Source organism: Rhinoraja longicauda, chromosome 11 (assembly GCF_053455715.1).
Source record: "Rhinoraja longicauda isolate Sanriku21f chromosome 11, sRhiLon1.1, whole genome shotgun sequence".
Taxonomy (NCBI): Eukaryota; Metazoa; Chordata; class Chondrichthyes; order Rajiformes; family Arhynchobatidae; genus Rhinoraja; species Rhinoraja longicauda.
In genome coordinates, this window is record NC_135963.1 from 43,904,614 (window position 1) to 43,918,514 (window position 13,901).

General features: G+C 45.2%; 1 protein-coding gene across 4 annotated transcripts in view; it reads right to left on the reverse strand.

Annotated features, from left to right (window-relative positions):
* raver2 (ribonucleoprotein, PTB-binding 2) overlaps positions 1–13,609 on the reverse strand; it is a 76,141-nt gene extending 62,532 nt beyond the window's left edge. For 2 of the 4 annotated variants that reach the window (XM_078407517.1, XM_078407516.1), the window contains exon 1: positions 13,348–13,609. In XM_078407517.1, the coding sequence (XP_078263643.1) occupies positions 13,348–13,548 (201 nt within the window). In that variant the 5' untranslated portion in view covers positions 13,549–13,609. The remainder of the gene's footprint in view (positions 1–13,347) is intronic. The other 2 variants (XM_078407519.1, XM_078407518.1) reach the window with 1 other exon arrangement.
* Between the last annotated feature and the right edge of the window lie 292 nt (positions 13,610–13,901).

The following is a 13,901-nucleotide window of genomic DNA, read 5'->3' on the forward strand; positions in this document are numbered from 1 at the left end:
GGAGAAGGCAGGAACGGGGTACTGATTGAGAGTGATCAGCCATGATCGCATTGAATGGCGGTGCTGGCTCGAAGGGCTGAATGGCCTACTCCTGCACCTATTGTCTATTGTCTATAGCCAGGTCTGAGAAAAATATAGAAAAGAGAGAATACTTTAAACAGCAGATTTTTGTTTTGCCCTATTTACATCTTGCTTTGGCACTAAATCTCTTCATTCGGGAAGATAATCTTTTGCATCATTTACATTAACTGTTGGCACACCAATTCACCAAGTGCAACAAAGGAGGTGGCAGTCAGCCAGGTGCATGTTCCCATAGGAATGCTGAATGGCAACCAGTAGAGGCTCCCCATCAACCACATAATTGTGATGTGTCAGTAAACAATGAATCCACTCAATACAGCAGGCCTTAACAACCTAAGCATATCCATTTTAAAAATGGTTGTTCACCAGACACATTAACAGCTGAAATATTAACTATTTAAACTAAATAGTGGGGGGGGGGGTCAGCAAATTGGAAGTGTAAGGGTGAAGTTAAAGGGAAAGAGAGTGCAGGAAATGTTACAGAAGTCTCCCAAATTAATGGGACGGAAAGTTCAAGAAGGGGTAAAAGATCCAGGTCGGGTAAAATCGGGACCGGCGTGACGAGGGAGGTGAATACCAAATTAAAGGTGTTGTATTTGAATATGCATAGTATAAGAAACAAAGAGAATGAGCTTACAGAACAGTTAGTGATAGGTAGGTATGATGCTGTGGGAATTACAGAGATGTGGCTGCATAGGATCAGAGCTGGGAGCTAAATATTCAGGGTTATACGTCATATCGGAATGACAGGAAGGTGGGTAGAGGGGGTGGGGTAGCTCTGTTGGTTAGGAATAAAATTCAGTCCTTAGTGAGGGGTGACATAGGATCAGAAGATGTAGAGTCATTGTGGATAGAGCTGAGAAATTATAAGACTAAAAAGACCCTAATGGGATTATTTACAGGCCCCCAAACAGTAGTCGGGATACAGGGTACAAGTTACATCTGGAGATAAAATTGGCATGAAAAAAAGGCAATGCTACGGTGGTCATGAGAGATTTCAATATGCAGATAGACTGGGAAAATCAGGTTGGTACCGAACCCCAAGAAAGGGAATTTGTAGAGTGCCTCCAAGATGGATTTTTAGAACAGCTTATAGTGGAGCCTACCAGGAAAAAGGCGAATTTAGTGTTATACAGTGAACCGGATTTGATAAGGGAACTCAAGGTAAAGGAACCATTAGGAGGTAGCGAACACCACATGATAAATTTTAATCTGCAATTTGAGAGGGAGAAAGTGAAATTGGAAGTGTCGGTATTGCAGCTGGGCAAAGGGGATGAGAGAGGCATGAGGGAGGAGCTGGCCAAAGTTGACTGGAAAGGGACCCTAGCAGGGATGATGGTGGAACAGCAATGGCAGAAATTTCTGGGAATAATGACATAATGAATAAGTTTATTGGCTAAGTAGATGCATATACAAGGAATATGCCTTGGTGCTCCGCTCACAAATGACAACACAAACATACAGTTAACAATTAAGAATAAAGCATAAACACATCAAAACAAAATAACCCAAAAAATGCAGGATCTTTTCATTCAAAAGAGGAAGAAAGATTCTTGGGGAGAAAGAGGCGACCATGGATGACAAGGGAAGTCAAGGACAGTATAAAACTAAAAGAGAAGGCGTGCTCCCAAAGATTAGTGGGAAGCCAGAGGATTGGGAAGCTTTTAAAGAATAACAGAAGGTAACTAAAAAGGCAATGCGGGGAGCAAAGATGAAATACGAAGGTAAGTTAACCAATAATATAAAAAGGATAGCAAGAGTTTCTTCAGTTATATAAAGAACAAAGAAGAGGCAAGAGAGGAGGTTGGACTGCTGGAGAATGATGCAGAAGTGACAATGGGGAATAAAGAATTGGCAGAGGAGTTGAATAAAGTGTTTACATCAGTCTTCACTGTGGAAGACACCAGCAACATGCCTCAAACAGAATCAGGGGGTGGAAGTTAGTGGAGTGGCTATTACTAGGGAGAAGGTGCTTGGGAAGCTGAAAGGGCTTAAGGTGGATAAGTCACCTGAGCCAGATGGACTGCACCCTAGGGTTCTGAAAAAGGTGGTTTTAGAGATTGTGGAGGCATTGATAGTGATATTTCAGGAATCACTAGAGTCAGGAATGGTCCCAGATAATTGGACAATTGCCAATATTACCCCACTTCACAAAAAGGGAGCAAGGCAGAATAGTGGTAACTATGGGCCGGTTAGTCTGACTTCGGAGGTTGGTAAGAGTTTAGAGTCCGATGGCCGGGTGTGGTCCTGTTGGGTCCAAATCTCTACAGCGGGCCCGGTAACCCTCCGTGCAAACCCCTCCTGAGGGCGCGGCAACCCCCGTTGGGTGCAAACCTCTCCTGCAGGCCCGGCAACCCTCCCCCAACTGACGATCTGTGGACCCGTCGCCGGCCGGGGAGTGCCCCCGGGGCCGTGGGTAGGAGAGGGAGCCACTCATCTCAGCCCCAGGCGGCCATCGTGTCGACAAGAGCGAGCCGTGGACGCGTTGGGTGGAAACCTTTCCTGCAACGGCAACTCGGTGGCAGTCATGTTGTTTGACCCTCTACCGACGCGCTGCACTATGGGAAGGTCAGGCGCAGGGCACGCCGGGACGGGCACCAGTCCTCCCAGCAGAGGGGGGCGGGAGAAGCACATTTATTAAAGTTTATTAAGTTAATGGTTTTTAAAATGCAACAATACATTCGGGCATAATCCGGAAGACGCGGGATCATTTCATTCCAAAAAGAAGAAAGATTCTAAGGGGAGTAGGAGGCAACCGTGGCTGGCAAGGGAAGTTAGGGATGGAATAAAACTAAAAGAAAAGATGTATAACACAGCAAAGAGTAACCGGAAGCCAGAGGATTGGGAAACTTTCATAGGACAACAGAAGGTAACAAAACGGGCAATACAGGCTGAAAAGATGAAGTACGAGGGGAAGCTGGCCAAGAATATAAAAGGACAGTAAAAGCTTCTTTAGATATGTTAAGAGAAAAAGAGCAGCAAAGTCAAATGTGGGCCCCTTGACGGCAGACACGGGTGAAATTATTATGGGTAACAAGGAAATGGCAGAAGAGTTGAACTGGTATTTTGGATCTGTCTTTACTAAGGAAGACACAAACAATCCCCCAGATGTACTGGAGGACAGAGGGTCTAGGGGGGTAGAGGAACTGAAAGAAATTTTTATTACGCGAGAAATAGTATTGGGTAGACTAATGGGATTGAAGGATGATAAATCCCCTGGGCCTGATGGTCTGCATCCGAGGGTCCTCAGGGAGGTGGCTCTAGAAATAGTGGACGCATTGGTGATCATTTTCCAATGTTCAATAGATTCAGGATCAGTTCCTGTGGATTGGAGGATAGTTAATGTTATCTCACTTTTCAAGAAAGGAGCGAGAGAGAAAACGGGGAATTACAAACCAGTTAGCCTGACTTCCGTGGTGGGAAAGATGCTGGAGTCGATTATTAAAGAAGTAATAACGGTGCATTTGGATAGCAGTAAAAGGATAAGTCCAAGTCAGCATAGATTTATGATAGGGAAATCTTGCTTGACTAATCTTCTGGAATTTTTTGAGGATGCAACAAGTAAAATGGATGAAGGGGAACCAGTGGATGTAGTGTATCTAGACTTTCAGAAAGCCTTTAATAAGGTCCCGTACGGGAGATTGGTGACTAAAATTAGAGCACATGGTATTGGGGGTAGGGTGTTGACATGGATAGAAAATTGGTTGGCAGACAGGAAGCAAAGAGTAGGAGTAAACGGGTCCTTTTCAGAATGGCAGGCCGTGGCGAGTGGAGTGCCGCAAGGCTCGATGTTGGTGCCGCAACTGTTTACCATATATATTAATGATTTGGAAGAGGGAATTAGAAGCAACACTAGCAAGTTTGCGGATGATACAAAGCTGGGTGGCAGTGTAAACTGTGAAGAGGATGTTAGGAGGTTGCAGGGTGACCTGGACAGGTTGAGTGAATGGGCAGATGCAGTATAATATAGATAAGTGTGACGCCAGTCACTGAAAGTTGGCGTGCAGGTACAGCAGGCAGTGAACAAAGCAAATGGAATGTTGGCCTTCATAACAGAGGATTTCAGTATAGGTGTAAAGAGGTTCTTCTACAGTTGTATTGGGCCATGGTAAGACCACATCTGGAGTATTGTGTACAGTTTTGGTCTCCTAATTTGAGGAAGGACATCCTTGTAATTGAGGCAGTGTAGCGTAGGTACACGAGATTGATCCCTGGGATGGCGGGACTGTCATACGAGGAAAGATTGAAAATGACTAGGCTTGTATTCACTGGAATTTAGAAGGATGAGAGGGGATCTTATAGAAACATATAAAATTATAAAAGGACTGGACAAGCTAGATGCAGGAAAAATGTTCCCAATGTTGGGCGAGTCCAGAACCAGGGGCCACAGTTTTAGAATAAAGGGGAGGCCATTTAAAACTGAGGTGAGAAAAAACTTTTTCACTCAGTTGTGAATTTGTGGAATTCTCTGCCACAGAGGGCAGAGGAAGCCAAATCACTGGATGGATTTAAGAGAGAGTTAGATAGACTCTAGGGGCTAGTGAAATCAAGGGATATGGGGAGAAGGCAGGCACGGGTTATTGGGGACGATCAGCCATGATCACAATGAATGGCGGTGCTGGCTCGAAGGGCCAAATGGCCTCCTCCTGCTCTATCCATCTAACAAAACTTGATCAATTGAGACCGCAGTGGAATGGTGGGGAGGGTGGGCATAAAATTGGTGTGCTATCGTGTACCGTTTTGGCTTTATTTAGGGCACGTACAAATATACAATGTATACACATATATATATATACATACACACATAACATGAGAGTTTTACACATATATATATACACATACATACACACTAGACCAAGTGGGCCCGTCGGGCCCATTCCTCATAGAGGGAGGGGAGGGGGGGGGGCAGGGAATGGGAGAGAGTGTGAGTGGGTGAGCCCTGGACCCAAAGCCTCTCCTGTATTGATGTAGCACTCTCAACCCCCCCACTCAAATCTTACCCCCCCTTCCCCCCACTGACCTACTCCATCCTCCCTACGTACCCCCACTTGCCCCTCCCCTACCCCCACTCATTCCTCCCTCCCCACCCCTATACCCCCCTCCCCCTGCCCGCACCCCACTCTCCCCCCACCCCAATATTCCCTCCTCCCCACCCCCACCCCCACTTTCCCCCACTATTCCCTCCTCCCCACCCCACCCTCCTCCCCACCCCCACCCTCTCCCACTCACTGTCCCCCTCCCACCCACCCCTTTCCCTCCCACGCCCACTCCCTTCCCCCCACTCTCCACTGACCCCCTTCCCCCCACACCCTCTCTCTTCCTCCCACCACCACCACCACCACCGTTCCTCCTCCCCACCCACTCTCTCTCCTCCTCCCACCCTCCCCCCACTGTCTCCTCCCCCAACCCTCTCACTCTCCCCCACTCCCCTTCCCCCCACTCTCTCCTCTCCCCACCCCCCCATTCTCTCCTCCCCCAGCCCCACTCCCCCCCCCTCCTACCCCCACCCACTCCCCTCCTTGGAGCTGTTGGCGGCGAAAGCCACTTACCAAGCGTGCAGGGAGGAGGAGGGAGCAGGGAGGACTACTGGAGTCGGGCAGCGCGGCTCTGGCCTGGCCGGGACTACTTGAGGCGGGCGGCGGCGGCGGGTGTAGGAGAGGGGAGAGAGAGGAGCCCCTGATTGCGTGCGGACGGCCACGCTAACGGCGTCCATCTTGTTTGTGCGAATGAAAAGAGAGGCCGTGCGTGCCCTATGGTGACATCATACGCACAGCACTTTGAAAAATGTGTTTAGAAATGAAAGTTTTAAACTTTAAAATCTCTCTAACTTAAAAAATATACGACCAATTTGTTTTTAACAGTGGGCAGGAGTGTGGTGGTTAAGGTGGCGCACAAATTGTGGCGCTATGGTTTACCGTTTTGGCTGTAGGTCCACATTTGCAGAGAGATAACATATACACACACACACATATATATATATATTATATATAGATAGATAGATAGATTATAAAGGATGAGGTTACGAAGTACTTCGAATTTCATGCCAAAATAGGCCAAAGTCAGCATGGCTTCGTGAAGGGGAGGTCTTGCTTGACAAATTTGCTGGAATTCTTTGAAGAAGTAAATAGCAGGACAAAGGAGAGTCAATAGATGTTGTTTAATTAGATTTTCAGAAAGCCTTTGATAAGGTGCCACATGTTAGGCTGCTTAGGAAGATGAGAGCCCACAGCATCAAAGGGCATAAACTAGCATGGATAGCACGTTGGCTGGATGGCAGAAGTCAAAGACTGGCAATAAATGGGGCTTTTTCTGGTTGGCTGCCAGTGGCTAGTGGAGTTCCGCAATGGTTGGTGCTGGGGCCGCTACTCTTCACATTTTATATTAATTATTTGGATGAGGGGATTGAAGGCTTTGTGGCAGTTTGTGGATGATACAAAAATAGATGGAGGAGCAGGTAGTGCAGAGAAAGTAGAGACTTTGCAGAAGGACAGACAGGTTGGGAGAGTGGGCAGAGAAGTGGCAGAGGGAATGTAGTGTACCAAACTGTGGAGTCATGCATTTTGGTAGCAGGAATAAAGGCACAGACTATTTTCTAAATGGGGTGAAAATCCAGAAATCAGAGGCACAAAGGGACTTGGTAGTGCAGGTGCAGGATTCCCAAAAAGTTAATCTGCAAGTTGAATTGGTAGTAAATTGGTAGCAAACTCGATGCTAGCATTTATTTCAAGAGGGCTTGTACACAAAAAACAGCGATATAATGTTGAGGCTCTACAAGGCCACATTTGGAATATTGTTTGCAATTTTGGGCACCATATCTGAGGAAGGATGTGCTGGCTCTGGGGAGAGTCCAGAGGAAGTTTACAAGAATGATCCCAGGAATGAGTAGGTTAACCTATGATGAGCGTTTGTCGGCACTGGGCCTATACTCGCTGGAGTTTAGAAGAATGAGGGGGCAGACCTCATTGAAACATACAGAATAGTGAAGGCTTAGACAGATAGAGTGGATGTGGAGAGGATGTTTCCATTAGTGGGAGTGTCGAGACTAGAGGTCATAGACTCAGAATTAAAGGACATTCTTTTAGGAAGGAGAAGAGGAGAAATTTATTTAGTCAGAGGGTGTGAATCTGTGGAATTCTTTGCCACAGAAGGATGTAGAGACCAAGTCAATGGATATTTTTAAGGTAGAGACAGATAGATTCTTGATTAGTACAGGTGTCAGAGGTTAAGGGGAGAAGGCGGGAGAATGGGGTTATGAGGGAGAGATAGATCAGCCATGATTGAATGGCAGAGTTAACTTGATGGGCCGAATGACCTAATTCTACTCCTATTCCTTATGTCCTTAAGGCTATTGATTTATGTTTGTGGGGAATGATTAGCAGGCCTGCAAAGGCGACTTTCAATGCTCATCCTCGTGCAGTATTATGGGAATATTTTATAGGACGATGGGGGTTATCGACTCAACACATGTACAAAACTATAAAATGTCTGACAGAATAGCTCTCCCATAGCTGAAATCCCCGTACAGGACTACGGATTTTGTGCCACAGCAGGACTTGAAACCACAACTTGAGTTTACAAGAAGACAGGCCTAACACCCATATACAAATGGATATTAATGAATATAATCTTTAGATCTTAAAAGACTAGTATTGGTTTTACGGTAATGGTCAATTTTATAGTAACTCATTTTGATGTTCCAGACCCAAGAGCAATTTTAAGTGTAAAAAGAATATTCTGTTATTAGATTCAAGTTGATTCTTATCTAATTAAAAAAATATTAATTGTAATTTATACTGCAGTAATCTTGATGTTCCAATCCCCAAACCATAGATGTATACTTATGTATAATTTGCAAACTTGCTAATCTGCCATTTACATTCCCATCCAAATCATTGGTATAATTGACAAACTGAACCGAGGCACGCCACTGGTCACAGGCCTTCAGTTCGCAAAGCAACCTTCCACCATCACCCTCTGCTCCTTTCATGAAGCCAATTTTCCATCCAACTTAAAACTTTGAATATTCTTTTGGCTCACATGGAGCATTTACAATGTAATTGTTTCTCTTTGCAAAGTATAACCACCATTCCCGGAAATTATTCAGTTATTCAAGTTATACTTTCACAGGCAAATGAGTGAAGACATTTCTAATTGTAATGGGTATAATTGGCATGGTCAGATTCAACTGCAATGCTCTTTAAAGTTTCCAGACTTATGGTATCACATTTGCCTCAGCTAAGTAAATTGCAATTACTCCACTCCATGGACTCGGGCACCTGGGATGATATATATGCAACAGCAGGTTACAAGTACCCATATGGGTTTTTTCCTGAAATAAAGCAACCCATTTTGTTTAAAGCAATTATTACATTTCCAAAAGATAAAACTGATTTAATATATCCACCAATATATCCACAGCTCAGTTCAGATCAGTTTATCATCTTATACACCAATGCACAATGAAACTCCTTGCTTACAGGAAGCTCTGTAAACAATATGCATACAGTAATAAATACAACAACAATTACAGTAAGTGCTAAGCATAAGAATGGTGCATGATTGTAGTCCAATCTGAAGTAGTGAAAAAAACAATAACAAAATAACCCAACAAGGTAAACTAGAGTAAGAGCAAGTGGCAGCATCTCTGGTAAGGGATGTGAAAGAGGTGGCTGATTCAGAGGTCTGACAGCAGTGGGGGGAAAAAGCTGTTCAATAGCCTGGCCATCTGAACTCATGTGTCTTCTCCCTAGAAGATAACTGAGAGAAAAGGGATCAGCCAGACTGGCTAAAAGTATCCTTGATGATACTTTCCGCCTTCAAGAGACAAAGCACCATGAAGATGTACTGGATGGAAGTGGCCCCCGTGACGGAAATGGGCTGTGTTCACCACTTTCTGCAGATTCAGGCCTTGAAGTACAGAGCAGTTGCCAAATCATGGAGGTGCACCCCATGAGAATCTGTAGAAATTCAAGAAAATCCTCGTGGACATGGCAAATCTTCTTGGCGCCCAAATAAATATTGGCAGTGCTGTTGTTACACGATAGCTGTGCATAAGATATCTTATGTTACAGAAAAATCGCATTATAAAGAGAATTGTGTGGGGAATTTGGGGGAGGGTTTAAGGTCTGCAGTGCCACTTTTTGAAATAACAAAGTAATTTTCTAACAGAATGTAAAAAAAATTAAAAAATGGAACTGTTTATTTTTGTCACAGCGTATTAAAAATGCTGAAGGTTGTACGTTACATTGTTTAATAGAGTATTGTTGCACAATTGTCATTTTAATGGTCAGCTGTATTCAAATGATGTCTGATGACTGTGCGTAGGTCACATGGACACAGGTTTTTAAAAAAATCTCCTATATTGTTTAAATCCAAGATCGTTTTTTTGTTCCCGCTTGTCAATTTCCAGACTGACTTTTAAGTGGTTACCAAGTTCCCGATTGAAACCGTGTTATTACCAATTCTGCCCACACAATGCAAATAATGTTCTCAAATTCACTCATGTTATATCCAATTTGTGTTATGGAAACACATCCATGGGATCCTAACCTCCTCCTTGTTCTTTATGCTATCACTGTTGTTGATCCAGCCGACAAGTTGTATCGTCACCCGGCCATTTTATGAGAGTTTACAACCCTATAAAACTAGGCCCAACTAATCATTGACATGTATGGGACAGAACACATGGTGGATGGGGGTCACCCAAGTGGAATTTTGCGTGTTTAAAACAGACATAAATTGCATTGTGGTCATCTGGTAGAGCTGTGTGGTTGCTTGAGATCACCCACAATTTTGGCTGTTAGCCTATTATAGCATTCAAGTCTTACCAAAGATGCTTCACACTGCTTAATTGAATTGAGCCTCTAGTTTATTTTGGAATTCTTTCTTGGCATTCCAGATAGCCCTGCGGAGATCATACCTGATTTTCTGGTTTAGTGCAAGATAATCCTTCTTGAAAGCTTCAGATCTGGACTGTAAAACAGTGAATCTCCCTGTTCACCCAAGGATTAGGATAAACCCCATTTTTCTTTTGACAGAACACATTTATTGACGAGACTGGCAAGGACAGAGGTACTTATTTGGGCTGAATCATTTGTCTTGAACATCTTCCAATGCACTATCCCTAAGCAGTCCTGAAAGAAGGGCAACACAATGGGACAACTGGTAGAGCTGCTGCCTCACAGCGCCAGAGACATGGGCGTTTTGCGACCTCAGGATGTGGAGCTTTCATGCTCTCCCTGCCACCGAGTGAATATCGTCCTGGTGCTCGGAATTCAGAAAGTACGTCCGGCCACACAAAAACCATTCAATACCATATTCCAACAGAATTGAAGTAGATGCAACGGCAAGTTTCCTTTCAAACTTTTAAACTATTTTAAGCAAAGATTAAAAGGTTGCCATTTTCTTCTAAAATTTCTTTGTAGCATAAAATACTCTAGTTCACACCCCTACAGGCCTTGGTGCATCTTGCCAAGTTAGGATCTTAGCCTTCTAACATTGACAAACCTTCAAATGCCTTCAAAGCTTCCACCAATCCTTTTGGAGTGAATTCTTTTTTTCATGGTTGGGGTTTAAACTTGTTTTTTAAAATGAGATTTACGTGAGATTTAAGCAAGTCAGTGACATAATCTACATTAACTTCAAACTCATGTTCATTATCAAGGGCACCACTTTATTGTTCACATGATTTGTGATTTGGGAAAACCTTGGCAATCATGAACAAAATCAGGGTAAAATTTCTCCCACACAATTCATATTTGATGCTATAACTCAGCCTAACATCTGTAATATTCTTCACTGCATTGTATATCCTGCATGACTTTCAACATTCCCTAAAGTATTGCCTTCTGCTGTATTGGTTAGTCTAATTGCTTGAGAAAATATCTTACAGAAGTTAAAGAAAGAGTACTGGAGGAACTCAGCAGTTAGGGAAGCGTCTGGAGGGAATAAACAGTTGACGTTTCAGACTGCGGCCTACCATCGGCCAAACACCTGGAGCTGGCGGCCTCCAGCTGGGACCACCTGGGTTCTGATTTTTTGTAGTTCCATATTTTTTATTTTATTAAAGTTTTAACAGTTTTATGTCAAAGGCACTCACATATTTGGTGGCAAGCTTAGTATTACGCAATAAAATAAAATTATTCGTCAACTATATTTGGGCTGGGGTAGATCATTACCCGAGGGCTCCCAGGAGTCATAAACTGGGTCTGCTTTTTACATAAACAGACTTGCAAAGTCTAAATGTTGGAAAGTACACACAGCATTGTAATGAAAGGCATCAACAGCACAGAAGACTGACAAGAAAGGTTCACTCAAAGAAGAGAGAAAGGCTTTTCAATTTAATAACTTTGCGTATTTGCATATGGTCTGCAAAATAGCTGGTCTTGTCTCACCATATTTCTTGCAAATCCCTCTGATGGAAAACTCAGGGAAATGCACCAGTTCAGGTAACATGTTTATTCTTAGCTACTTGAGTCATGCGAATAGCTCCTGGGAATTTTCAAGGTATCGTAACAAGTAGTTTTCAGGTGGCGTCTACACCATCTACATCATCGCTTACCTAGATTTGGGCCCGGCCCTGCCCTCTTCGTGTTACTACCATTGGTAGGAGCCTGAAATCATGCACCATTGAGTTCAGGAACAGCTACTTTTCTACAGCCATCAGGTTCTTGAACCAATCTTAAGGAAAGCCTGGTCTCGACCCGAAACTCACCCATTCCTTCTCTCCAGTGATGGTGGCTGTCCAGCTGAGTTACTTTTTGTGTCTATCCTGCATATGTACTATGGACTTGTTTTCTTGTTGTAGTTTGCAATGTACTTTTTTTTTGCCTTTAAGAATTGGTGTAATGCATATATGTATGTATATATAATTTGTTTTTGTGTGCTGTTTGAATCCATGTGCCAGCAATCCTGCTGTAATCAAGATTTTCATTATACCTATACCTCATACACAACAGAAGAAACTCAACTCCAGTACCCAAATGTGTCTGAATAGTACCTTTAAACCCCAGGTGAAGTACACTAATGAATTCCCAGACAGTAATAACATCAAAAGTAAGAGCCATAAATCAGTTTTACATTATATTCAAAATGGGCTACAAAACAATAATAACCTGTCGCTTAAAAAACGTTATGAATATAAAATTAAAACAGCTGTTGATATCATTTGTATGGCCTTTCGTAGTTTAACGATAGCTATGACCCAACGTAAAAAGTAATTACATTGACATGTAGGTTAATTGGCTGGGTAAATGTAAAAATTGTCCCTAGTGGGTGTAGGATAGTGTTAATGTACGGGGATCACTGGGCGGCACGGACTTGGAGGGCCGAAAAGGCCTGTTTCCGGCTGTAGATATATGATATGATGATATGATGACATGAAACTGCAATCATAACACCACCAGGTTAAAACACACAAGGCGCTGTTCATGGTGGAATTTGTCATATTTCGTGTACGTAATGATACGGAAATTCAACACTAGTTTAACTTACAGAAAGAATACTGCGGGTTTTGAAAGCGTGTACGTAACACAGTGTTCATTTTTTTTTTTAATAGAAGCAAGAATTCTAAAAAATAGTCAAACTTCGTTCTACAAAATATTTATTTTAAAAAAACGCACTTGGTGTAAAATATATTGTTTTTTAAAAAAAGGGGAAAGTGGAAAATGGGCGCATACTGCGATGTTCTACACAGCAAAAAAAATAAAGAGGAAAGAAACCATGTGGGGAATCCAGTCAGTCTGAACCAGCTCAAACAACCCCGTCAGTCTGAACCAGCTCAAACAACCCCGTCAGTCTGAACCAGCTCAAACAACCCCGTCAGTCTGAACCAGCTCAAACTCCTTCGCCACAACTTCCAACCACCAGAATCACGATAATTGAACTTCTCTCTTTGCCTCTCGCACTCTGCAGCTGAGTTACTGCGAGCAACTTTATCTATAAAACACGTCTGTAGATGTAGTAAAAGGCCGTGAGAGAGTTCCGGGCGGACGCACGACGCTCCCCCCGCCCCACGCTCACGGCGAGGGAGCGCCCCCCTCCGCTCCCTCTAGTCACGGCGAGGGAGCGCCCCCACCTCTAGCCATGGCGACGGAGCGCCTCCCTCCCCCCGCCTCTCGCCACGGGCGGCGAGGGAGCGCCCCGGAGGCCGGGGGAATGGCGGCGGGGCCGGGCGCGCCGCCATCGGCCCGGTCCGGCCCAGCCCGGCCGCCAGTCCGCAGTTTAACCGGCTTCACCCCCCGCCCGCCCGCCTCGGGAGCCGGGTACCTGGTTACTGCTGTCCGACCGCAGATTCTTCACCAGAATCTTCCTCCTGTTGCTCAGTTCCTTGCGGGTTCGCTGCAGCCGCAGCTCGATTTCCTGTGGCGTCAGGACCGGCAACTCATCCGCCATTGCGTCGGTGGGGCCGAGCTCAGAGTCGCCGTCTGGCGCCCCGCTGTCCGCCCGCTGTTGGGAGCACGCCGCCATCTTGGCGAAGAGACCGTTGTGGATTGGACTCGTCGCGAGCCGAGCCGGTTAAAGAAAGGCGGGGAGAGCGCCGCCGGTCGGACACATCCAGTACTGCAGGGCGGAGAGCGCCGCCGGCCGGGCACAGCCACTACTGCAGGGCGGAGAGCGCCGCCGGCCGGGCACAGCCAGTACTGCAGGGCGGAGAGCGCCGCCGGCCGGGCACAGCCAGTACTGCAGGGCGGAGAGCGCCGCCGGCCGGGCACAGCCGGTACTGCAGGGCGGAGAGCGCCGCCGGCCGGGCAGTCGGTACTGCAGGGCGTAGAGCGCCGCCGGTCGGACACCGCCCGTATTGCAGGGCGTAGAGCGCCGCC